Source organism: Schistocerca americana, chromosome 6, assembly GCF_021461395.2.
Source record: "Schistocerca americana isolate TAMUIC-IGC-003095 chromosome 6, iqSchAmer2.1, whole genome shotgun sequence".
NCBI lineage: Eukaryota > Metazoa > Arthropoda > Insecta > Orthoptera > Acrididae > Schistocerca > Schistocerca americana.
In genome coordinates, this window is record NC_060124.1 from 203994757 (window position 1) to 204021950 (window position 27194).

Below are 27194 nucleotides of genomic sequence, written 5' to 3' on the forward strand. Positions count from 1 at the left end.
ATTGAATCTTTTTGAGCATCAAATGGAGTGGCATATGTAATTAAATAGACTTAACTAACAAGAGCGTAAAATGACTCAACTACAGAACATGACACTTTTCATTTGCATTAATGTGTCTTATATACAAGAAACAATCCAATTAAATTAAACACCTGAGAGGTGACAGAAAGATTGTAAAAATAACTCTTGAAAAACATTGAATGAACAAATAAGCACAAGTAATAAAAGAATATTTCTTGAAATAGTCACAAAAGTAAGTAGTTCATTAGACAAATACAGAATAACAGTTTTTATAGAAGTAAACAATTCCATGTGAAATTACAAAATTTCCTTTCATGACAGTAGAAAAATAAAAGTCATCACTAAATTTTACAATTAACCATCAATGATAAAATGCACCAGAGTTGTAAAAATTGTTTATTTCTAAAAAGGAAAGTACAACCTGGTTTCAGGACATGTGTCCTATCTTCAGGTGCATCTGCAAAAATTGGCTAAATGGCAAACAGTTAACATCTTAGAAAAAATTGGTTTTATGAAATGTAAAATTAATAACCCTGAGAAGGCACTTAAGGAACAAGCAGAGTTAAAGCATGGAGGCATACTTAATAACTAAATCCAATACTTTCAGTGTATTACAGCCTGGTAAAATTGTTCTGTGTGTTCCAATTATAAGGCATCTGTATGTCTTCCTTTCACGATTGCACCCTGTATTTGGGGCCTGTGGACCACAGCACGTTTATGTACTTTCTTGTTGAAGGTTACTATGTTAGTTATTGCTTTTATTGTTTTCAGTGATTTTTATTATTTTGGTTTTATTTTTAATTTTACTGATATGGTCAGTGCTGCTGTGAGCAATGTTCCTTAAAAATCTTTCATTGTGCTTTTTATTGTAATGATTATTCTTACTGTGAATAATATTGCTCTTAATGTGATCGATATTGCTCTAACTTAGCTGCTTCTACTGTAATTGCTGATAGCCTATAAATGTTTAATAGGTTTTTATCCATTTGCATTAGTTGCACCATGGCTTTGTATTGGTACAAAGAGTGGCATTGGAGAAATTATATCAGTTTACTTTTGATGGATCCTATTGGTTGGTTTGCAGGGTATTCAAGTGCAGACGTGGTAATCTGTTATTCTTGATCGCTGTTACATGAGAGAAGTTAGCTTCCACTTCAGTGGATGCTGGTTTGTGGTTTCTCGGACTTGTTTCTAGCAGTTTCATTAATACAAATTTTGACTATCAGATGGGGTGAGCCATCCACTTGCCCGATTATGGGCACATGGCCGCTCCCAGCATTTTAACTTCAGGTTGTGCTTGATATGGGTATGATGAGTGTATATGCAGCAGTGGTGAGTTATAAGTTTTACTCAGGGGGTTCCACTGTGTTTTCACACATGCCTACAGGTGCACTGTGTATATAACACCTACCTGTCTTCATGCAAGTCCATGTGTGGCATGCCCTTAACCATGGGACATTAGAAGTTACATAATTGAGATTTGGGAAGTCATCCCATTAATACTTTCTATTTGATTCAATGTTGGTTTCCGCTCTATTAATTGGGGACCTTTGTCATTTAATGTAGGTCCTCCTCTTTGAGAAGCTTTCTGGCAGATATAGCGCCGAAGAGGGTATCTTGTTCTATGCCATATACCAGGAATGCTCTGTTTTAAGCTATTTTAACCTCAGTTGTGCATCCTTTATGGACTCACATTTTAATGTACATACAGTGCTTTTTGTGAAGAATTTCTGTTGGTTCTCTTCAGTTTTTCTTATGTTAATGATGTGAATAGGTGTTATTATTGATTTATAATTTTGCATATGAAGATGGGACATAGATGCTGAAACCAAGTTTTGCTTTCCTTTTTAGAAACAAATTATTTTTACAACTCTAGTGGACTTTATCATTGACAATAATAAATAACGACAGTTGTGGATGTCCCATAAATAGAAACGTTTTACAGTTCACTCTGGTACAATTCATTGGAACTAGGCCAAGGCATGTAATCACGTGGAGTGTCTGTACGCATTCTACTATGTAGCTTGCGCATGAAACCGTAGTATGTAGTCATGCTCAGTATCAGAATAGCAAGCAGGGTGGAAGTTATCACGGGAACAGTCATGTTAAGTAAAATATTGTGCTAGTGGAATGCCTTAACATGGGCAGCAGCTTGATCTAGTGTGATTTTTTGCTGCTACTGGTCCAAAGATTTGAGCAATACGGTGTTGTTAGTATCCAGGAGAACTGATAAGACAAGATGTGTGCTGAGAGAGAACTTAAATTCCAGAATAAATAACAAGAATGGTGTAATATTAGCATTCACAGTTTCTGTCAATTGTGTGGAGAACCAAAATCCAGGGCCAAGGATTTTGTAGATGGATGGTTCAACAGAATTCCTGTTACTCAGCATTACTCGTAATGTGTTAGAAAATGTGTTTGGAGTGAAATTCTGATTGTAATACACAAGTGAAACCAGAATGGCGTATTGGATGGCACATAAATAGCTGTTTCTTAAGTGGTGTAGCTAAGGTTGCCTTACTTTGACTATCAGTTGGGAACACGGTGATTGTTTGGTTTCTGCTCATAACAGAAGTTTCACAAAGAAGTGTTGTTGTATGAAGTTAAATTGGAACAAATGTAGTTTTGAGCTGTACTGGCAACTCCATCAGACAAAGCTGTAGACATCTGTCGATCTCAGCTGACATTAGTCATTTGTTTGCCTAACTAAGTACTTGTGAGTAAATTTCCAGGGAATGGGAATGTGTAAAACATATATCCTTTCAGTTTACAATTCAGACAAGAGGGAGGTATCCTCAAGTCCAGAATAAGTTTGAGGTAATCTTGAATCAGCTTTACAATAATATGGTTATAATAAAGTGGTATAAAACTAGAAGTGAGGGGTATATCATTTGAAGACAGAGGGGTGGGGAGAGTCATAGTTGTGTTGACGTATTCATAAGGGTATGAAGCAAGGATTCAGCAGGAATTAAAATCGAACTCAGCTTATTTTGCAGGTCAGTCTGTATTGCCAACACTAATATATCCACTAGTGCATGAAAGAAGTTGGTGTTGAAAACACAGCTTGTAATACACAAAATACCATTAAAGTTTCCATTATGTTACAAAGTTGCTTTTGAACATAATCTATATCTTGATTTATTATGTCATGGAGGATTTCGTAATGAGATAGTAACTGGGTGGGGACCAGTTTAATTAGTTGCATATGTGACAGTAAGCTGTCTGCACTATGTTCCAAGAGGAAGCACAGGCTACGAAAGACAATGAATTGTGTCATTCAAGTGTAAACAAAGACAATGAATTGTGTTGCCAGTGTCTACTTGGAGCAGTTCTGGGTTGCACTTATTCAGCGGTCATTGAACAATAGTGACTTTTGGTGTACTCCCTTGTAGCATAAGTTTTCAAATTTCGAGCACTTTGGTGTGTGTCACCCCAAGAATTTTAATGTCTATGCTTCCAAAAATTTCTATGCTCACTTGCAAAATTTGTGAATCACTCATTTGAGATAAACTGTGATTCACATGTGTCTGTTCATCATCAAAAATAATTATTTGTTAATGGAGCCACTAAAAAATATCTCCTCTTAAAAAATCCTTCTTTACCTGTGTCCAAATGATTTTCCCTGAACCGCCAATATTTTGTCGGCATACAGGTAGTTTAACTTCAACACTGTGTTACGTGCTTTAGTGGGTTGTTGGAATGTGACTATTCATTCTGGACTCCCTCGTGTCCAAATAAGGGGAAACATTACCCAGAGTGGTAGGCATTTCCCCCAATTTGGGCTTTCTGTGCTTGGAAGTTAAATGTGCTTACCTAGGCATCAAAATAGTAGTTGTGTGTCCTTCTATTCTAGTTCCACATTTTGTGAACCTATTGGGTAAATTACCATTTTCCCCAATCCACTCAGTCTACAATGTGGCTTTTTACTTCTTGGCCATGAGATATAATAACAGTACACTTATTTGTGTTCCTATATCAGTGATAAAGGTTGATTGTCTAACATTGATTTCACCTTGCAAAGTTACATTTGCCACTTCAGCAAGTCCTACCTCTCTTACCAGATTTGCTTTGCAGGAGGAGAGCAAGGGGTAGCAGCAGAACTGCTCCCTTTCATATTTCTCCTATTTGGATTGTTTCAAGCATCTCGGTACCCTGTTTGATTAGCCAAGCAGCGCTGTAGAGATGGTAAATTTGCTCTCTCGTGTCCAATCTCTCTAGAATAGGCATATGATAGTGACAAACACTCTGGAGTATTGCGGGACTGGGCGTTTGCAATGAGTGCACATCTAGTGGTGTTTACCCTGATGGAAGACTATACAAATTGCCCGGTATCCTCACATAAAATTGTGGGTCATGCGACCTCCCTTCGTGTGCTTGGCAAAGCACACTTTACCTCAGCACCTACCCATGGTTCAGCCCCACAAATAAATACATCTACACAGTGAGCTTCTGCTTTGCTGAGTAATACCTTATTCCTTTTGTTGCTTTTGCCTACTACATATGTATTACATGATACAGTTCTTATTCTGTCAGCAAAGCTCTCTGAATCTTCTCTGGAATTTTGATGCGTGGTGGGGAGTTGTTTCTATAGCAGCTAATGCTAGGCTTATCTCCATATCTATCCGCTAGTCCTTTTGCAAAGACATCAAATGCCTTGGTATTTTTCTGCCCTTCCACAGCCTTCCACAGAATTTACATAAGCGCAAGCCTCTCCTTGTAACTTCATGTTGTAAACATCTACCAACACCATATGTGAACAGTTTCCCTATATCTGTTAAATTTATTATGAAAGTACAGACATTTTCTGCTCGTTTACTTATGGTGCTGGGAATCAACAAACATTTCCTAATGCCTAATTAAGGTGCCTTTGCAGGTCCTCATTCTCCACCCAGAGTTGTTCCATCCAAGCTAGCAGTTCTGGAGCCATCTCTAACTATCCCTGTTACAGTGTTGTGGACATACCTTTAGATTACAGACATCAAACAAACAAAAGACTTCAGCAGCAGCTCTCGGGGACATCCCTGGCAGTGTCTCCCTAATGGCAGAGCTCACGACTCAATCTGTCGATTGATGAATGGCAGCGTGGCAGCATCGAGCGGTGACGTGACGGTAGCACCCAGAGTGATGCGGCCTGATGGGAAGATGGCAGAGGAGATGGGTCAGGTCAAATGCACTCACACAGCTGCGGTATTGTTTGTGGCAATGAGTAGACTGCAGTAGGCAGCCCGGACTGACTGGGCTAAACACTCATCCATTACATCACAGTGCAGCTGGACAGCCCTGCACGATTGTTTCATGCATCCGCCTGTGTCGTACTAATTTGTATGCGACACCTCAAAGCCAGAAATGGTGAATTTGACATCCTTATTCTGTCACCAGTTTGTACATACACTTGAGGTTATAGTCGGGATTGGAATGCAGTGTGTGCTAGTTAAGTAGTATAATAAAAAGAAACCGTATCAGTTTATTTGCTCATTGGGATTACATGGAGAGGATTGCTATGGGGATGAGTGAAGGTAGCTCCAATAGTCCCAGACCCATCTCAGAGGAGAACGGAGATGCGAAGGTGAAGAAGTCTAAGCCATTTAGTTCCTGCTGTAGGTGGTGGCTCTGAACAGAAGAGAGGGACGTTTTTTTGGCTGCAGTACCCAAGTCAAGTGATCTGGTCAGTTATTGCATCAGCTGCAAGGCAACAGGTGAAAAGGCAGCCTCTTTGCAAAATGTAAATAATAAATATTTCTCACATTAGTTGCCTGGGGGCCCCTTGTACTATTATAACTGTATTATAATACTCTGTGATGGTTAACAAATTAGTTCCTCATCACAGTGAATACATACAAATTATGTTACCATAATGTAAGCAATTATAGCAGATTTTCACTGTTGGAATATGGGGTGACATTTCACATCAGGAATCATAAATAAAAACATGTTGTAAAGTTTCTGGCTATCAAACATTAGTATGCAAGTCCACAATTACTTTTCAGCCTGCCTCTTATCTTGACCTATTAATTTTGTTAGCCTCCTAAAATGTATTATTTTTACCTTGGGATATCAGTTCAGCTAACAATCCATCTTCAGATATATGTACCTGCACACTTTTGATGCATCTTGTTTATATATTAAGTGCTTTGGGATATAAGCTTTATATTTTTTTTTTTTTCAGAAATTCCCTTGGATTGAAGAATAGAACTGGCAGTGACTAAATCGTTTAATTATACATTCAATCCATTCTTTTCTGCTAGTGAAATATATATCACTTTAATACAAGGGATAGCAAAATGTATTCATTTCCCAATAACCATGGGATGAAGGTTGCCAGTGTTAGAATTCTTACTCTCTGTATATACCATGGCATATCAGCTCTATTTCCCATCACTGAAATGTCTGCAATTAAGGTTCGCATCATTACCAGAACTATCTTCTACACCCAATGTATTTTACGTTATGTACTCATTGCGTTCCCAACTGCTTCACCGACATTGGTCAATAGTGACTATGAACTACCACTGACACCTGGAGCTGGCAGTGATAGAAGGGGTGTCCTCCATCATTTTGGCTGCGGTACATCAGCAGGAGCAGCTGTTACTTGGTTCTTGAAGTTTCCTCTCCTCTTGTTATATTTGTGTGATGCGAGACATGAATTGAAAACTGTTTTCCCAATAAGCACAGTCACAACACAAAAGCCCCACATTTCAAGTGGAATCACTGAGTAACTTAAGACAGTTCTCAACTGTTTGTATTGTTCTCCATAAAAAAGTAAGTTTTTGATTTGAGAACATACAAGCAATACCCAAAAGCTAATTAGTAAGTCCATATTTCATAGCTCATATTCATAACAACATAAATGATGTAAATGAATTTTCCTTTTAGAGTTGTATTTGTGAATACATCTATTATTCTCAAACTACAGTGAATGGTTGAGAACAAATTCCATCACTGAATAAATATACTGTGAGACAGCGGACAATATTCCCAATTGCTTAAAGATGCCCACAAGATGTACATTTGTGAAAACTTTACATAATTCTAATTACTTTCTTTTGTTCAAAGATCTCCCACTCCCCCTCCCCACTTAAGTGAGGACTTACTGACAAATAACATCCTGTAGAACATCAGTGAATGAAAGTATGCAAAACGTGTTAACTTGCTGACTTCTAGGTCCCCAATGTTGGCAATCATTCCTGTGGCAGTAGTAGTTGAACCTAAATGCTTTGCCAGTTTAACTATATGATTTTCCCAATTTATGGTTTTACCAGTGTGCACACCCAAATGCATTCTTGAACATTTTACAGCAATGTCCTGCACCCTGCTTCTTAAATAGGAACTAAATCAGTCATGTTCTAAACTGTGTGTGTAAAAGAGAGAGCTAATACAATATTATAGCAACAAAAATAATCAGTTTTTTTAAAATATTATATAAATATATAGATAAAAAATCTACTCACCAAGTGGCAGCAGCAGAAATTGCATGTAGAGGTTAAGGAAATTTGCAGGCTTCTGGACCCAGAGGCTCCTTCGTCTGGCAAAAGGGTTGAAGGGTAAGGAAGAGGGATAAAAGAAAATGACTGGCAAGGTTTAGGAAATGGGTAGAGTTTGGAAAAATCGACTAGGGCCCCGGATCCAGGAAGACTTAACAGACGGGCTGAGAAGTCCGTCAAGTCTCCACCAATGCAGGGTTCTGGGTGACTTTTCTGAAGTCTCCCCATTTCCTAAACTGCTATAAAATATTACGATTGATACAATCAAATACTTTTGATAAGTCACAGAAAATCCTAACTAGTGACATTTTATTTTTTTTAAATTTGTGCCCAGTAGCAGTATAATAGCTGCCTCAGTAAAGGAGTTTGAAGCTCTCATCTTTTTGGTTTCAGCTTTCTTGTTTCATTTGATATTTTCTTTTCTTTTTCTCTCTTAATACCTGCAATGTCTTTTGCTGGCTGCAAAAGTGCCTTTGTTAAATGATAATTGGCCCTTTCCTGTATCCATGTATAACCTCCATATTCTAAGGCATTGACCTTGTTGTTTAATTTAATGTAGTATACAATCCAATTCTTAACGAAACTTGCATAATGTATTTTGCTGGTTTCCTGCCTGATGAGTCTGTTTTTATTTATTTATTTATTTATTTTTTAAAGCTGTGTATATAATGCAGCATATTGAAGTATTTTTTCCTCTTGAATTAATTCACTAATTAATTGCTAGCCCACATGTACTAGTATTAGTATGTACTTAATTTTTAAAAAAATCCCTTAACATATAATGTTGCATGAAAATGCTTTACTTAAACAAATAACTTTGTTGTATCCTCATCATCCACAGGTCTAGATAATGGCTTGATGTTTAGCTGCAATGAATGTAATTTCCATACAGTGAAAGAAGATAATTACTTGGCACATTTGGGAGAGCACAAACTGGGCACATTTCCTGCCAACAAGAAGTTGAAGAAATTGCAGGAGGAGGTAATATTAAAAGAGAACGATTTTCAGTGTTGCTTCTGCATGGCATATGTCATCTTGCACCAGAGCATAAATGAGAAATACTTTACTGTTGTCTAATTATTATTGTATGAGTCATACCACACACCTTAATAGTAATAAAAAATTGAATACAGAAAGCAGAAATGCATAAATGAGAAGGCAGAGATCAAAATGATACAGGATCTGCAGGGATGTGGAATGAGGTATATATTAACAAAGAGAAGTAGCCAACTTGTGTAGAATTATATTATTATTGTTATTCTGCAATACATTACTTGTACTTGAAAAGGCTACAAGTGAATGTAACACAACTGCAAGAAAGGCCACTGCTTCGTCAACTGTGCGAAGCAAGTGCTCCTGATGTACTACTTCGTGCCTAGCATTTGGACTGGTACACTAATAGCTGTCTAATTATGGCAGTCATTACCACATATGATCTAGTAAACAATGTTTTGGTGGAACTAAATTAGAAAAAAAGTCCTGTAGCCCTTTTCTGCGTCCTTCTCGAAGTTCTGTGTACAATAAAATTTCATGTAGGAACCTAAAACGTTATACTACCCTTGGGTCTATGGAATGACCAATGTATCCAAACCAAGTAGATAACATCACATCTTACATACCCCAATTGAAGGATCTTGCAATTCTTACACACACACACACACACACATACGCGAACATTTATGCTTTAATACTATTTGCAGCTAAAACTAAAAATGAATATAGATTGTGTGCCGTATTCACAGCCTTAAAACAAGGCTCATTAACTTAAAAGTAGAATACAGTATACTTCCTTGTCAAGGACTGAAAGTAGGTTTTGGTATTTTGATCTAATGGTCCTCAACAAGTTGACTGTAGCCATGAAAGAAATTAGGGATGCATGAAATTCAAGGAATTCAAGGTAGAATTAAAAATGTGAACCTTTGTTACTCTGTCCACAAAGCTTCTGAATATTTAGATTTGAGGATGGAACACTCCAGTATTAATCATAAATTTGCCTCCAATCTAGGTACATAAGTGCTTGAAAAGTATTCACAAAAGAGCTGTTGATTCTGCAGCTATGTTGGTAACTATTCTGCTTTCTTGATCATCTTTAATGACTATTCCTATAATTTAGCTGTCACCAGTTCTTTGTGTTTTAAGACTAACTGAACATTAAAAATGACCAGTGAAAATGCACTGTAGATGACACTTACCAAACCTCATTACAAACTTTATATGTGCAGGCAGTGCTTCTGTCGCATGTCAGTCAATGTATACGAAATGCAATTTACAATTGATTATGTCAGTGATGCACATTTCTGTCGAGAATTGCATTAATTTCTAGGTTGTCTACTATTTAACCCTCACAACTTTTTGTCACATTTATGGAATAATAAGAGCACTGAATTTGTCTCGTAAAAAACCCTATTTCAGATAAAAAAGTTGACTGCCATATCTCCTCCAACTGCCCACATACAGTCTACTAACACTATTGTGTGAACACCTTCACATTTACTGTGAAGCAATTTTGTCTGTCACCATAAGTGGCTGAGTTATTCTGTGTTATGCCTTACCTTACACTATTCGGTAGTGCTCATTGCAGTATTGAGGTTGGGTGAATGGCAAGAGATATGTACAGAAAATGGAAGTCACACTCTTGGAAAACTAGCTACTTATAGTGCAGGATGGTATTATATCAGGGGAATATAAGTACATTTTCTTTGTTCATAGTGCAACATCCAAATTGAGCCCAATTGAGATATCTGTTCACAGTTGAGAGCTTGGGAATGCAAAACAACTAACAACATTGCTCAAATACCTCACGAAAGAATCTGCATCACAAGAGGTCTGTGTCCTTAGACTTAATAAGTGTCATGTAAGGTGTAATGCTCTAGATGTTCTTAATGGCTTCTTAAATACTGTAACAACTTGAAATTGATAAATAAACAGTGTTGTGAGTATTCAGTTACATGGGATATTTCTCAATTTATCTTTTGCTCATATCCAGAGAAATGTACCTGCCTTTCCCTTGTACACTGCCAGCATAATTATTTCAATTTGCATCATAAAATGAAAGAAGAAAGTTTAGAATTTGACACCCCATTGTCAAGAAGGTATGGTCATTAGAGTCAGAGCACAAGGTCAGATCTTAGATTCTGAAAGGAAGTCAGACGTGTTCTTTTCAAAGGAAGCATTCTGGCATTTACCTTAAGCAATGTAGGAAAACCTAAATCTTGATGGCTTAATGCCTACAGCCAACTTGCTGAACATCATTAGACAGGAATACAAATCATGTTCTCAATCTTTGACAGTGAAGCATAGCTAATATTGTTGTTGTTGTCTCCATGCTATGCTATCCTGTGCAAGCCTCTTCATCTCTGAGTAACTACTGCAACCTACATCTAGGGAAACTGCTTACTGTATTCATCTCTTGGCCTCCCTCTACAATTTTTACCCCACCCCCTATGCTTCCCTCCAGTACTAAATTGGTGATCCCTTGAATGTGTCCTACCAATTGATCTCTTCTTCTAGTCAGGTTGTGCCACAAATTTCTTTTCTCCCCAATTTAGTCCAGTACCTCCCCATTAGTTACATGATCTACCCATCTAATCTTCAACATTCTTTTGCAGCAACACATTTCAAAACCTTCTATTCTCTTCTTGTCTAAACTATTTATCATTCATGTTTCACTTCCATACATGGCTGGACCCCATACAAATACTTTCAGAGAAGAATTCCTGACACTTAAAACTACACTTGATGTTAACAAATTTATCCTCTTCAGAAACACTTTTGTTGCCATTGCCAGTCTACATTTTATATCCTATAATCTTTGACCATTTATGATTTAATTCAACTACAGTCCATTATCCTTGTTTTGCTTTTGTTGGTGTTCATCTTTATCCTCCTCTCAAGACACTGTCCATACCATTCAGCCGTTCTTCCAAGTCCTTTGGTGTCTCTGACAGAATTACAATGTCATCCGCAAACCTCAACGTTTTTATTTCTTCTCCCTGGACTTTAATTCCTATTCCAAATTTTTCTTTGTTTCCTTTGCTGATTACTCAATATACAGATTGAATAATATTGGGGATAGACTACAACCCCGTCTCACTCGCTTCTCAACCACTGCATCCCTTTCGTAGCCCGCAGCTCTTGTAGCTGCTATTTGGTTTCTGTAAAAATTGTAGATAACCTTTCACTTCCTTACCCATGTTACCTTTAGAATTTGAAAAAGAGTACTCTAGTCAACATTTTCTAAAGCTTTCTCTGAGTCTGTAAATGCTATAAATGTAGATTTGCCTTTCCTTAACCTATCTTCTGTGAGAAGTCGTAGGATCAGTATTGCCTCAGTCTTCCTACATTTCTCTGGAAATCAAACTGATCTTCTCCAAGGCCAGCTTCTACCAGTTTTTCCATTCTTCTGTAAAGAATTCATGTTAGCTCTTTGCAGCCGTGAATTATTAAATTGATAGTTTTGTAATTTTTTTCTCCTGTCTCATACATCCTGCCCACCAGATGGAAGAGTTTTGTCATGGCTGACTCTCCCAAGGCTATCAGTAGTTCTAACAGAATGTTGTCTGCTCCTGGGGCCTTGTTTTGACTTAGGTCTTTCAGTGCTTTGTCAAATTCTTCATGCAGTATCATATGTCCCTTCTCATCTTCATCTACATCCTCTTCCATTTCCACAATATTGCCCTCAAGTACGTCTCCCTCGTATAGACCCTCTGTATACTCCTTCCACCTTTCTGCTTTCCGTTCCTTCCGGTATGTCCAGGTCTCTTACAATATACAACCTTCTTTCTACATTCTTAAACCAAGTGTTGGCTATGATTAAATTAAGCTCTGTGCAAAATTCTACCAGGTGGCTTCCTCTTTCATTCCTTTCCCCCAGCCCACATTCACCTATTATTTTTCCTTCTCTTCCATTTCCTATTATTGAAGTCCAGTCCCCCATGACTATTAAATTTTCCATTTCCCTTAATATCTGAATAATTTTTTTTTTATTTCCTCATACATTTCTTAAATCTCTTCACCATCTGCGGAGCTAGTTGGCAAATAAACCAGTACTACTGTGGTGGGTGTGGGCTTCATGTCTGTCTTGGCTACACTAATCTGTTCGCCATTTCCATTTTTAAATTTTTTTAACCGACCTGCCTAATTAAGGGATCTGACATTCCATGCTCCAATCTGTGGGCCGCCAGTTTTGTTTCTCCTGTTAATGACATCCTCCTGAGTAATCCCCATCTGGACATCTGAATGGGGGCTATTTTGCCTCTGGAATGTTTTACCCAAGATGATGCCATTGACATTTAACCATGCAATAGAGCTGCATGCCCTCGGGGAAAAATTACGGTTGTAGTTCCCTCTTGGTTTCAGCCGTTCTCAGTACCAGCATGGCAAGGCCATTTTGGTTGATATTAGAAGGCCAGATCAGTCAAATCATCCAGACAGTTGCCCCTGCAACTACTGAAAAGGCTACTGCTCCTCTTCAGGAACCATACACTTGCCTTGTATTAAGATTGTGAATATAACACATTATCTGCATGCAGTTTTTATGCTGTTCTCCTGAAAATTGATTCACTGTACCACGTCCCTCAGTATCAAAATAAATTCAGCATTTCAAAAAGAATGACATGATGTTAATGTTGGAGGGAAGTTCTTGTAGAATATAACTCACCAAGAAGCAGAAGTGTTGAGTTGTCAGACACACACACACTAGCCGGCGCTATACAGGGACATAGGCGTGTGAACGTGTGTGTGTGTGTCTGTGTATTTTACTCCAGCTTGACAAAGGATAACTCCGAAAGCTAGCAGGTTTTGCTTCTTTTGTGTGTGCCTGTTGACAACCCACTGCTTCTGCTTTTTGGTGAGTGATGTTATATTAGTATCTTGTATGAGAAGTATGAGAGACAAAATAGCATACCAAATTTTTCCACAAATTATTATTCTTGTCTGTTACTGAACATTATTTTGCTTTTATTTCCCCTTTTTTTCAGGATAGTGGAGGATTTAATTTCGATATGCCATTTGAATCAGATTACGTTGCACACCTAGTTGAGCCCTTACTTGTGGACAGCAATGGGATGCGGCAACGTCTTCCAGAACTGAGTGTTCATGCTGCAGAGACTATTTCAGATGTAAGTATTCTTTGTGTGTACTTTTAAACATGAAAATATTTTCTTTAATAATGACAGCAGGTGTTCTTTACTAACAACACTAGTGAGTAGCCAATATCATAACACAGTCGTTTCAATCATTGTGTGTAGTTGACATATCAGTCAGTAACTTCAAAATAACTTTTTCCACTGTTGAATTAAAAAGGTAATATGGAGGAATTATCATTGTGGAAGGAAGTGTTGACGTGAGTGAATACATCTCGTGAAATGTTTTCTGTTCACCCAGATTCAGTTTCACCCAGGACGGGAAAATGAACAAATCATGGGGGACTTCCAAGAACCTCGAGAGCTGAAATTTAGTGTATTGCAACAAGCAGCCCCCTGAAGATACAAGCTAACATCATATTCCTGACTTGGCAACTAAAGGATGCTAACAGTAAACTGTTCAGTATGCCACTTAATTCACTGTTACTTTTAACTGATCCTGTCCTACGCAGTGAATAGAAGAGCAAATTCCTTATCCTTTGACTTGCATTTTTTGAACTAGTCTTTAGAGTCCTCTTGCTTCTGTTGTTTTTCTTCTTGTTGTTATTACAAGACATTATTGTATGCATAAAAATGTTTAAGTCACACATATGATAGAGATATAAAGAAGTTGACACCGAGTCTCCACAAAATGTAAGATTTATTTTTTGTGATCAAGAATTAAAAATGTCAGTGGAAAAAAGTAGTCTGTACCGAGTAACAAGAGGGAGAAATATAATAATAATAATTATTATTATTATGGTGCTCAGCTGGACAGAGAAATGTAAGGTAATTTGTGTGAATTATGTCACTTGGGCATCTGGATATTGAAAATGATGCACAAAGTTTATAACAATGCATATAAGACAATGGACAGCACCATATGACATAAAGATGTGTGAAGCTGTGTATGTAGAAGATCCTTTACACTTAATTCTCTGGGGTAATTATTCCTCTTTAGCATCTCTCTTGTCGTGTATGTTGAATGGTTCACATTTCATTATCTTTTCGCAAATTTTGTATAGCTTGTTTTTGTTATTTCTTGCACAAAGAAGGAGAATCTTTGGCTACAAATCCCAGATTCAGTGTCAGCTTTCATAATCACAGTGTAAACCATCTACATTTTACTTTTCAGGTACACTGTTTCCATTGCTAAAAATTCTGCAACATGCTTTGCAGTGGGTAATATTCACCTCTAAATCCATTTTTTGTGCCTGTCCTTTGAAATCCTGTTTCCTTTGCTCTGTAAACAAATACTTACTTTGTTCATATTTTGCAACAAAGAATATGATTGCTAGATGTTATGCAACTTGGATTCATTGTTGGGTATTACCCATGGAGTATTTGCATTTGAAACAAGTCCCTGTATATTAATGTTACATTATTTGTCAGACTATAAGATGGTTTCTATTTTTTTTTTCCATAAGAAGCTAATTGCAAGGATCTTCTCTAAAGACTTGGAAATGTTGGGAACAGAATCTAAACTTGCATTAAAAATATACAATATTTTGAAATAGCTACCTAATTTATTTAATTTGCTATTTCTCATAATATATTTTTTGCGGTCAATATGATCTTCTGTTAATGTACATGATTGTACAAGTTATGTAAGTATGGTAAATGTTGTTACATTCATTTTTCAATTCACTGTTTTTCATATGAGACTGACATTTATTTTAAGGGGTTTAATATTACATTATTTTTATAGGTTGTAATTAAAATATAATTTTGTATTCTTCATTTAGAAGAAGTACACAGAATGTATATTAATTGTTTAAACTATTTTGTTTTTGTACAATGGTTGTAAAACAATGCAGAAATTACAATGCCAAAATCTATTTATTTTTCTGTATTTGCGTTACAAATTAAAACTGACCATATATAAATAACATATGTTTCTTACATTCCATCCATACATTGAGGTAACATTATTGGAAGTGTACAATGGTTTAGATTTGAAGCATTTTCCACCAAATAAATTAATAGTAATCATGACATTAATTATTAAATGAATGTCCATGGAATGTTATTGTTTTAAAGGACTGTGATACCACTACGTTTGTATATAGCTATGTAATCTTTAGTATGTCCTATTTCCTTAAATGTTTGTAATTTCCATCCAACATCTTGAAAGTCTTTATCAAAAGGTGCTGGTTTTGAATGTCTCCCACTACCAATTGTTGGACCAATGATAATGAGCCACCCACCTTCATACGCCTTCAAATAATCATAAAAGGCCGTGTTGTTATTAAAATAACAGAAGAGGAGTGCGTGTTCTTTGGGAAGTTTTGTCAGTTCATCATCATCTTTTACAAATCTCAAGGGGATGAATGTGGGCGGTGCATATGGAGATTCCCACCATGCACGGTCTACTTCAACTCCTATTACAGCCAAACCTGGCAAAAGAAAAATTTTAAGGTCCCATTTTTATCCAACACTATAACATAACATCATTCTCTTCACCTGTGGCATTGGTGATTAACCACTCCAGTAGTCCAGTTCCACAGCCTACACTCACTATCAGAGGAATGTTTTCATCTTTCATTGTTTTTCCTATGAATAATAAATCCTCTTCTGTTGGCTGCACCCACAACAGATGTCTGAAGCATGAAGTACATTCCCCGTGATCCACATTCAACAGTGAGAGAATATTTCTCCAGTCTCCTGGAAAATGATGACACTTTAGTTGTGGAAGAGTATTACAATGCATGATACCTCAACTGCATCCAGAATATAACAAATATAAAGGTTGCAACCTGATACACAGATTTGTATGAACTACATGTAATAACATTAGCAATCGTAATGAAATACATCCATCTTCTTTCTTTTGTACTGTACTGTTTTTCACCAGCACTACTTAAAATGTACAGTCTTATTTCATAAGTGAATCCACAACTCTCTCTCTCTCTCTCTCTCTTTATCTATCTATCACACACACACACACACACACACACACACACACACACACTGTTTGGTAAGTAATGTTTGGAATAATAAATCACAGCAGAGGGAAATTTTGTGACCATTCAATGTTTATTCTGCCAATGCTATTCTGTGTTACACCTTTAACCTCACCAGCAGTAATCTCAACGGGGAGTGTTGTGGATTGGCAAAACAGCCAACCCACTATGAGAGGAAGCCGAAAGGCACGCGTTTTAGCTCACGCAGGCTGGCGTGAGGTCTGGAACAGGTCAAGGAAATGAGACTAACAAAAAACATACGTAGCTGCTGGAATACTTAACTTTAATCTATAATTGGTGAACATCGCTCTTGACGGTACATGTTTTACAGCATCAATAGTAACTGGTAATGGCGCCTTGCTAGGTCGTAGCAAATGACGTAGCTGAAGGCTATGCTAACTATCGTCTCGGCAAATGAGAGCGTAATTTGTCAGTGAACCATCGCTAGCAAAGTCGGCTGTACAACTGGGGCGAGTGCTAGGAAGTCTCTCTAGACCTGCCATGTGGCGGCGCTCGGTCTGCAATCTCCGATAGTGGCGACACGCGGGTCCGACGTATACTAACGGACCGCGGCCGATTTAAAGGCTACCACCTAGCAAGTGTGATGTCTGGTGGTGACACCACAGGGAGAACTTTGACATTTTTTCTTTATTGCATGTAATGTGTTAACTGCTATGTATGAACAGGCTTTGAGAGAAGTACCCTTGATCTCTACTTTCACGATTTACATAACCATGACAGTTTAAAAACACATTTGAAGTTAAAATAATTGTTAAAAAAGTTACCTCAGAAACAGAGAAACTTTGCCAATATGCTAAAATCTGTGGAAACTCTAAAAACTGCAAAGGAAAAGATATTTTAAACTATGTAAAATTTGTGTTCAAAGATATGAAACAAGATCTCTTTTGCCATCGAAATGACAAGGACTTGTTTGAAGCTCTCTGCTTACTCATTACAGCTTGGCACCTCCATGTTTTTTAATATAAGCACTTAATTCTTTTCAGTGGTTCTAAGTGGAATATTACATCTTTTAGCTGCTTTCCACTGATCATTTCCCTACTAACCATTGCAGAGACGGCAGGTCACAGAGTAATACCATCATGGTTTTGATACTTGTGGACTCCCAGCCTGGTCCAATGTGCACCTTAGAATTTTAAAAATGTGTAAAACAAAACAAAATATGTAAGATATGATGAAGGAAAGTATGGGAAAAGTTGAGAAATTCTGGAATGGCAAAGTTGTCCTAATTCCACCAAACTTGCTGGTACGACTTAACCAAATTATATTAATGCATCATAATACTTACATCTAAATGTGATTTGAAAGACAATTATATGCTCTGCTAAGCAAGTCAAGTAGTTTATACTCAAATACGAAAGAATGAGCATGGCAAGACAATTTTATAGGGGGAAAAATCCTTCTCTAGGTAGAAGCAAAACACCAAAAAACAATTGTAAACATGTGTGAGTATTGAAAATATGCATAATGGGCATTGTTAAATGTCTTCTTTATATGACGCAAACAGTGGTGACTCTATTGGTTAGTTCAGGAACTTCGCAAAGTGCCAAATGCAACAGTTTTCAAAAAGTGGCAAGGTTGTCACAGTCAACCATACATTTTCCATTTTGTTTGTGGTTTCACTGCGTACCCAGCAACTCCTCTTGTCACAAAAACAACTACTACTTTATACCTGTGGTTAAGGGAAAGATTTTTAAATTCCATTTTACACTAAATGAAAATAGACAGTGTGACAATAGTGTATTTTAAGCCTTGTGTAATCAAGTTGTACGATTCATATAAAGCAATAGTGAAATTTGTTAAAGACAAGTCTGGACAATGTACCTGTGTCTTCCACAGTGGGCACATGGCAGTACTGCCCTCTATCATGTGCTCGATTTGTAACTATGTAAAGTTCTATATTATAGAATTGACTGTTGATTAGAATATACATATTAATATTATCCTTTTTAACACTTGCCATTACAAATTTAAAACTGTTACAATGTACCTTTCAGTATTATTGTGTTGGTGTTTGTTAATAAAACTGTACATTATGTTGATTCTTTATTTCATTTCCTGGAAGTGACACCACAATCATATTCTGAAAAGTGGAAGAGGGACTGCTTTTTCTTCATATGTGGTCTCCACAGGATGCCAGGCTGTTAGTTAATAAGTCTTTGGTGTGGAGAGGGAAATATAAGTGCCATTTTGAATTGGCAAAACCTCATCTAACTTTGTCCCCATGCACGTGCACATTACATCAGCCTTTTAGAAATGACTTCCTTCTGTTCACTGCCTCTTCTGTTTGATGAGTCTGTCTTCATGTAGATATTACAATATTTCATTAATTGGTATATTGAGGAAAGGTAGATGTGAGTGATAGTATAATGAACCACAGCTGCAAACAGTTTAGAGTAATTTAGCAAGAGCATGTAATCAGCCAGCTGCTGTAGTTTAAACTCTAAATTCCAGTGATTCTGACGATGCTCGTGTAATATTATAGAACAAAAATGGTCAATAACACTTGCTGAGTGCAACTTATAGCTGTCCTGAAAAACTTAGAATAGGGTAAGTTTTGAGTAGCTTTAGTTTCATAGGCAAAGAGAGTACACGATAGCTTCATATTTAAAAATGAAGAGCTTACAGATTATATTTTACTCCTCTGGAATTTATGCTGTTTTGTCAAAAACTGGCATTCTGATCCCTTGGCAGTGTGCAAAATACGGGTTGACTTTTACAGAGGGGAGAACAGCAACCATCCACTTTGTATAATACTATTTACTTAGCGCTGTTACTGGTTTTGACAGGTTCATCTTCAGACGGCTCGTTCAAGTTAAAACACATTTTACATTGGCTTTCACATTTTGTTTTCATCATTTAGGAAAACAAATAGTGAAAGCTAATGTAAAATGTATGTTAATGTGAACGGGTCGTTTAAAGATGAACTTGTCAGGTTGAAACCAGTAATGGCGCTATTTAAATAAATAAATAGCATTATACGAAGTGGTTGGTTGCTGCTATCCTCCATGAGATACACCCTATATCTGGAATTTATTATTACAAACCAGTTTCCAGCTTTTAGGCCACCATAACATCAGTAGCAGAAAACACAATTATTTCTGTATTTTTCATGCCTAAATATGAAACTATGCAAGCAAGAAGCAGCAGGAGATTTCATCAGTTCATTCAGCTTTCAAACTCACACTCTTCGTCTGAACATGTATGCCTGTGTGTGCACACTTGTAAAACTGTGCTCATCCCCCCCCCCCCCCCCTCCGCCATACACACACAGTTACATGTGTGGGCGAACTTAAGTGTTATAAGAGTTTTTTTTCTAATTTTCTAACTACATGTTCACCTCAGCAAGGACATTACTGATTTTGTGCCTTATCTTTGTCCTACCCAAGCTAATACTCGGTCTCAAATGACCTTGTTGTTGACAGTACGTTAAAACCTAATCTTCCTTCTTCTCTACTGTATGCATATCTGAACCACGGTAATGTATTTTTGTGGCACAATGAATCCTTTTTGAACTTTATTAATAGACATGACATGTTTATAGTGTCATATGTTTGTAAGAACTCTGTAAACAAGCAGGGAAAAAGTACAACAAATCCATAGCATTTAGTATGACTGGAGGGACATGAATTGCTTTCTTGCATAAAAATCTCTCTGATTTTGTTATGGTCTCCAGTTTTAAGACTGATTTGATACAGATCTCCATGCTGGTTTATCCTGTGTAAGCCAATTCATCTGTGCTTGACTATTGCAACACGCATCCATTTGAATGTGATTTAGTCTCATTGAACAATTTTTAGCTCCCCCCCCCCCTTCCCTCCACCACACACATAATTTTCTCCATTACGCAACTGACAATTCCTTCATGCCTCAAAATGAATTTGGTCAGCTGATACCTTCTTTTGGTCATGTGCCACAAATATCTTTCCTCTCCAATCTGATTCAGTACCTGCTCATTTGTTATTTGATACACACATCTAATCTTCTGAATTTTTCTGTAGCACTTTCAAAAGTTTTATTGTCTTCTTGTCTATACTGTTTACTATTCACATTTCACTTCCATACAAGGCTGCACTCCAGAGAAGTATCTTCAGAAAAGACTTAGGAAGACTTAAACTTAAATATTTAGTGCTAACAAATAATCCCTTTTTCATAAATAATTTTCATGAAATATCTAGTTTTAGTTTTATACACTTTCTACTCTGCCCATCACCAGTTATTTGGCTGATAGCAAATATTGTTGATATTCATTTTTACCTATTTATCAACTGATCTTCCCAGTCCTTTGCCATCTCTGAAAGAAACACAGTGTCATCAAAAAACCTCAAAGCTTTTATTACTTGTCACTGAATTTCGATTTCCTTTTCAAATTTTGCTTGGTTTCCTTCACAGCTTGCTCAATGTATAGAGTGAATAACATTGAGAATACGCTACAACCTTGAATGAAATTTTCACTTTACAGTGAATTGTGCACTGATATGAAACTTTCTGACAGATTAGAACTGTGTACTGGACCAAGACTCGAACACAGATTTAATCTGCCAGGAAGTTACAGACTACAACACTGTCTGGCTCCCTTCTCAACTACTGCTTCAGTTTTATTTCTTTCAAATCATGTAACTGCCCCCTCTGTTTTATCCTCGGTACTAGTACCTTAAGAATTTCAAAGAGAGTGTTCCACGCAACATTGTCAAACGCTTTCTCCATATCTCCAAATGCTATAAATGGTTTGCCTTTCTTTAATATACATCTCACATGTTCCTACATTTCTCCAGAGCCCTAACTGATTTTCCCCAAGGCCAGCTCGTATCAATCTTTCGATTTATCTGTAAATAAAGGGTATCGGTAATTTGAAGCCAATACTTCTTAAACTTTTTGTTCAGTAGTATTCACTCCTAGAAGCATCTGAAGTCAGGGTATTTCTCCTGTCTCAAATACCTTGCATACCAGGTGGAATAATTTTGTCATGCTATTTTCCCTGAAGGAGCTCAATAATTTTCTCCAAGAGTGTTGTTTTGACTTCAGTCTTTCGTTTGCTCTGTCAAATTTGTCTCATCGTCATCTACTTCCAATTCCTTTACCATAATATTCTCTTCAAGTTCATAGCCCTTCCACTTTTGTGCCTTCTATTCTTTGTGTCATTCTGGATGGGTGTCTGAGATCTTCACGGGTCACATAACAGCTTTCCTTCCGAGCCTCCCAGGATCTTAAACCTTTCATCTGATTCAGCTTCATTAATAATATCTTTATGATTTAGAGCAATCGCTAGGACACTATATCCTCACTGCTCCACAACCTTGATAAATTTTATGCTGCTTTTCTAGTTCTCTCCAACTCAGTGTGATACCTTACTGAATATTGACCTATAGCTCTCTGATGGCTACATAAAATCCTACCAAACACCAACAGTAACTCCACTTCCATAGCAGCCGTCACTTACTAAATTTTCTCCTGTACAATGTTTTCACCCATGGATGGTGCATCTGCAGTGATGAGCAATCACTTGTCCAGTATACTGAAGGCCTTTGCCAACAAGCACTGTCTTTCAGACCTAGTCCATGAACAGATCTCCGATGCCATATACACACATGCACCTAATTCTCCAACCTTCCCCATTGACCAGATGCAGAGGAACATCCCCCTTATTACTGAATAACATTCCAGACTGGGACAGCTTAGCCCCATCCTCCATCCGAGTATTGAATAGTTTTCATGATGTCCTGAAGTGAGGAGGATCCATCCCAAAATTCTTCTTACCTCTCTCTCAGTCCATCTATCAAAAGTACACGTTGTTCTGGTGCATTTTTATGCTACGCCCACTCCAAACACTTTGCCACATAGGTCATATTCCTGTGCAAAGACCCAATCGCAAGATCCTGTCTCAGGCAATTGCTTAGCACGTCCTATTCCAGTACCATCACAGGGATATCTTATTCCATTAGAGGCAGAGCCACCTATGAGAGCCAGTATGCCATTTATCAAACCTGTTGCAATTTGTGTCCAGCCTTGAAATGTGGGCATGACCACCAACCTACTACTGTCCTCTCGAGTGAATGTCCACTGTTTAGCAGCCAATGGCATTGTGTGCAACTGAACCTGCTTCACAAACTGTGCCATCTATAGTTGTGTGAATGAGAATTGTCTGTACAATATATCCTTCAGTTCTGCAAGCGCCATATAATCAATCTCTGCTAGACTGTATCCTCATGCCTGCCTGAATCTACCTCCCCCAACCTGTCCCCCATTCACCAGCCACTTCTCTCTAGTTCAGTATGGGATAAAGGAAAAGGACTAGTGAGGTGAAAGAAATGGGAAGAGTTACAGAAAACCCATAATCCTGGGTCAGGTGAGACTTACTGGACAGAATGAGAGGGAGAGACTCAGAGTCTGGCTGACTTTTCCATAACACTCCCCATTTCCTAAATCACACCTTTTCCTTCATTCTTTTTCCTGTCCCTTCTACCAGGAAAAGGAGCCACTAGCTCCAAAACCTTGTGCATTTCTACATATTTTTATATGTTTTTTCCTGTTGTCATTTGGTGAGTAGTTTTTTTTATGTGGTGAATATATTGTGTTTGTTTGTCTGTCAGCTCCAAGGAAGGATGTTATCTGAAAGCTTTGCTACAAATTTGGCCATGTTTCCATGCCTGGCCACCAATGAACACCTCAGTTATATCTTCCTATATTTGCAGGCTATAAGCATCCATATTTTAATGATTTACACCAGCAAACAAAACCCCTATGCATACAAATCTAATGGACTCCTATATCTGACAGTGTATCACTTCACATGTTGCTTTCCATTATTCTTGAGTCCACTGAGGATGTGCTGGGCTCCTCACTAATTAGCAACAAGAATTTCGTTCTGTGACCTTTGCACAACGGAACTTGCATGAAATCCATATTTCTGCATACAGAGAGAAAGCCAGTGATTGTAATTCCTAACAAAGTTTGGCAATTCGATGTCAACAAGTACTGAAATTGTCAACAAGCCATATTTACTCAGGTTTTCTGGCTTCAGAAGGAAAGGGAAGAAGCCTAGGGTTTAACACTCCATTGACAATGAGGTCATTGAAGACATGGTTTCCCTGTTTGAGGTTGTAGTTTTACACCTTCCCGGTATTTCCACTCCATTTCTATATCAGCCACTGCCATACTTCGTATCTGAAATTGCAAGGCTGAAGTGAAGCAAGAAAGAGAATTTAATGTTTAACATCCTGTTGAGGACAAGGTCATTATAAACATTGCCTGAACCGATGAACACTGATAATTGCACTTTTCAGCCACACATTGACCACTGCAGCTAGTAAAAATTTATTCTGATGAAGTGGTCTGATACAGATGTGGTTAATTCAATCACTGTCATGGATGGGTGGATAAATGAACTAATGAAATGGTTGAATATACAAACATTATTTATTAGTCAAATATTACACACACAGAGAACACATGTGAACAGTGATGCGGAATAAAACAAACTGAAATCAAAGAACATAGTCACACCAGTTTTGGTGACAAAGGCGATTTTTGGTGGTCAGTAGTCACCACATAGGTATGCTTTAGCTTTCATATGTAACATTTTTTCATTAAAAGGGTGTAAGTTACTAATGCTAAGTTTATTTATTTTGGTACTTCTATACCAGATAAAGTACTCTGTGTTGACCGAGGTTTATGTGGTAAGACAAACCACAGACAGAATGAAACAAGAACAGGAAAAAAAGACTGACTGTTGGACGTAGCCACTAGGTAGCGAATGTGACATAGATAAGTAAGACTGTTTGTTTGGGTGCAACCAATGTGTTCTACATTATGATTTTATTTTCTAATAAGGAAGGAAATGATTGTAACTACAGCTATAGTTGTAGAATGTTGACAGTCCCTGTTAACAACAAGTAAAAGTCAATAATCTTCAGTTGAAACAAAAGAACATGAAAATCAAGTTATGATTATAATGGCAATTAAGTACAAGCAGAAAAAGTTTTGGAATAAATATTCTGTGGTTTTCCTTTGGGGATGTACGAGAGTAAATCAACAAATATTCACAAGAAATATAAAAATGTATGAATATTACAAATGCTTCAAATAACAATTTGTTTTATCCTATTCATGTATTTTCCACATACTTGATCCATGTGTGCAGTATGTTAGAGAGTATATAACAACATAATAGTGATAGAACCATCTTTTCAGCTGTATCAGTTTCATGGTGAGAGATACAATGGTTATGGCAACTAAACACACACAGAGTACGACAGCTAAACACATAGTGCTTAAAGAGAATAATTGTTTGACCATGATATAAAGCAGATAAAAATTGAAAGAGAGGGAAAAAATAAGAAAGAGCACAGTAACTATGATTGGAATGGAAATCTGTGGAACTACAGAATGAGCTCCAAAATATGGGCAACTGAGTACACTGATAAGTTATCATTCTACTACTGCATTTGTTCTCTCTAGCAGTTATACTTTAAAAATCATCACATCTAACTAGAATCTAAAAGTATTGCCCATAATAATCAGAATGAAAGAATGTTTTATAACCTTCTGTAGATAACATAATAATATGATGAATGGAAATGGTCATTACTACAACCTTATATATTTTGTTTCTTACCATTTTTATAACTGTGCACTATTTGTTCCCTGTGATTTTGTTGCCTGGGACAGAGCATTTGACTGTGATGTGCCTACTGTTGATTAGGTTAGGGCAGCCAGTAGTTGCCACATCAAGTGGAACTTCTTGTCCCAGTAACCTTGTAGTATTTTTAGAACTGGCCAGAGTTAAATTATTTTTACATGAAATGTGAAGCTGTTACATAGATATCAGTTCACTAAATACATAGCTTAAAGGACAACACTTATAAATGAAATGGCAAATATTAATATATGTAAGAGAATTTTATAAAAAATTAACACTTTTTCATAATTAACACTAAAATTTCAGAACCTATGAAAAACATCAGATTATTTTTTGTTAATAATAAATCATGTAAGTTTATTTCATTAATGATAAACATCTCTATGTGCATTTTGTCCTCTGAACAAGTTTAAGTCCAGTTTATGTACCAAATGATGTCTTAATAACTATTTTATATGCAACAATAAGGACAGCACAAAGTAAACTAACTAAAACGATATTGCTCTTTAATTACTTCCACAACTCATGTTGTGGAAGATAGGTCAAGATAAAATGAGGAATATACTGTTCTGATTCCTGATAATTTTCGTAGAATCCTTACCATGCATTTGTTACACCTTTTATACTGAAGAATCAGTAGCTTTCACAGAACACTCATGTCGATGAAAGCTGTCAGAACCTTCCTTTTGTTCTTTGAAAGCCATAAATATTTCCTATCTAGTTTCCAATCTCAGTCTGACATACTACTTTAAACTGTTATCAAATTTCACTTCAAACTGAGATGTAAATTTCCTATGTTGTAGATCTTAGCTGTTAAATTGAAGGCTAGGTGAGCTTATTAATTGTATATTCAGCCTCAAGTTCTGAATTCCTTTCTTTTCTTCGATCAGGAAGGACACAACAATAAATGTTCCTCTTTATTTATTTGTTTATTGCACAGACAACATTCTACGGGTTTCAGTTTGTCACTGCACTATTGTAATATTTATTGTTTATCAATATTATATTGAAGGTAAAACTGGTGGATTCTATGTCACCACTTCATCATAAACAGAAATTTTATATCAACTGCTGGATAAAGGCCTCTTCTAGATTTTTTCCTTCACTACTGACTCCATATACAAGTATTCCTGTATGTTTTATAATTTCATGTACCCAATTTCTGCTGGGTTGTTTTCTTGATCTTTTCATATGTATTGGAATCTGTAAAAGAATTCCTTGATCCACTTTCCCAGTCATTTGGCTACATCTCTCACTCATTTCAGTTTCATTTTCATGATGGTCATAATCACGTCTTCCTTTCCACTCTTTTCAGTGACCCCTTTGTTTGTTTTCCTGTGTCTTCTAGCACTTTCTAACATGTATCTCACTGAACACCCCTCTTTTTTTAAATAGGTTTTGCATTACAAGTCTATTTTCATTGCCATAAATCAGTAGATATAACTACCTGTAGCTGTAGTGAATTATGTAATTCAATTTCAACTATATGCATATCCTTTAATATGATTCATTAAAATTAGAAATACTGAAAGTAAATCACTACATCTTTTATTTTTGTTTTCAGTTCAATAATTCATCCATATTGGCAGAAAATGAAAAATGGCTAAGTAGGAATGGCTAGAGAGCAAATACAAAACTGTAGAAGCATGTATAACTAGGGGAAAGAGAGATACTGCCTGTAGGAAGATTATAGAGATCTTTGGAAAAAAGAGAAGCTGCTGTATGAATATCAATAGCTCAGATGGCAAGACAATACCAAGGAAAGACAGGGAAGCTGGAATGTGGAAGGACCATATTAGAGGGACTTTACAAGAGAAATGGTCTTCTGGACAGTATTGTTGAAAAGGAAGAGGAAGTAGATGAAGATGAGATGGGAGATATGATACTATGTGAAGAATTTGTCACAGTAGTGAAATATCTAAATGGAAATAAGTTACCTGCAATAGATTAT

The 27194-nt window shown here is 36.9% G+C and overlaps 2 protein-coding genes across 2 annotated transcripts in view; one reads left to right on the forward strand and one right to left on the reverse strand.

Moving 5' to 3' along the window:
* The window catches only part of LOC124619205, a 106302-nt gene extending 89455 nt beyond the window's left edge, over positions 1–16847 (forward strand). Inside the window, exons 9-11 of the mRNA XM_047145424.1 lie at positions 8344–8483; positions 13481–13621; positions 13887–16847. Of these exons, the coding sequence (XP_047001380.1) occupies positions 8344–8483; positions 13481–13621; positions 13887–13985 (380 nt within the window). The 3' untranslated portion in view covers positions 13986–16847. The remainder of the gene's footprint in view (positions 1–8343; positions 8484–13480; positions 13622–13886) is intronic.
* On the reverse strand, positions 15445–25359 carry LOC124619207. Its single transcript, XM_047145425.1, has 3 exons — positions 25220–25359; positions 16088–16288; positions 15445–16020 (listed from the first exon to the last, which is right to left on the reverse strand). The coding sequence occupies exons 1-3, from the start codon at positions 25275–25277 to the stop codon at positions 15659–15661; spliced, it is 621 nt and encodes a 206-aa protein (XP_047001381.1). The 5' UTR covers positions 25278–25359; the 3' UTR covers positions 15445–15658.
* Between the last annotated feature and the right edge of the window lie 1835 nt (positions 25360–27194).

Excerpts from the sequence above, each read along its gene's own strand:
- LOC124619207 (XM_047145425.1), bottom strand. The coding sequence starts at position 25,277 with ATGCTCTGTCCCAGGCAACAAAATCACAGGGAACAAATAGTGCACAGT. Across the intron at positions 16,289-25,219 it reads AGTGCACAGTTATAAAAATG|GAGACTGGAGAAATATTCTC; the intron begins GTAAGAAACAAA and ends ATCATTTTCCAG. Across the intron at positions 16,021-16,087 it reads GTTAATCACCAATGCCACAG|GTTTGGCTGTAATAGGAGTT; the intron begins GTGAAGAGAATG and ends TTCTTTTGCCAG.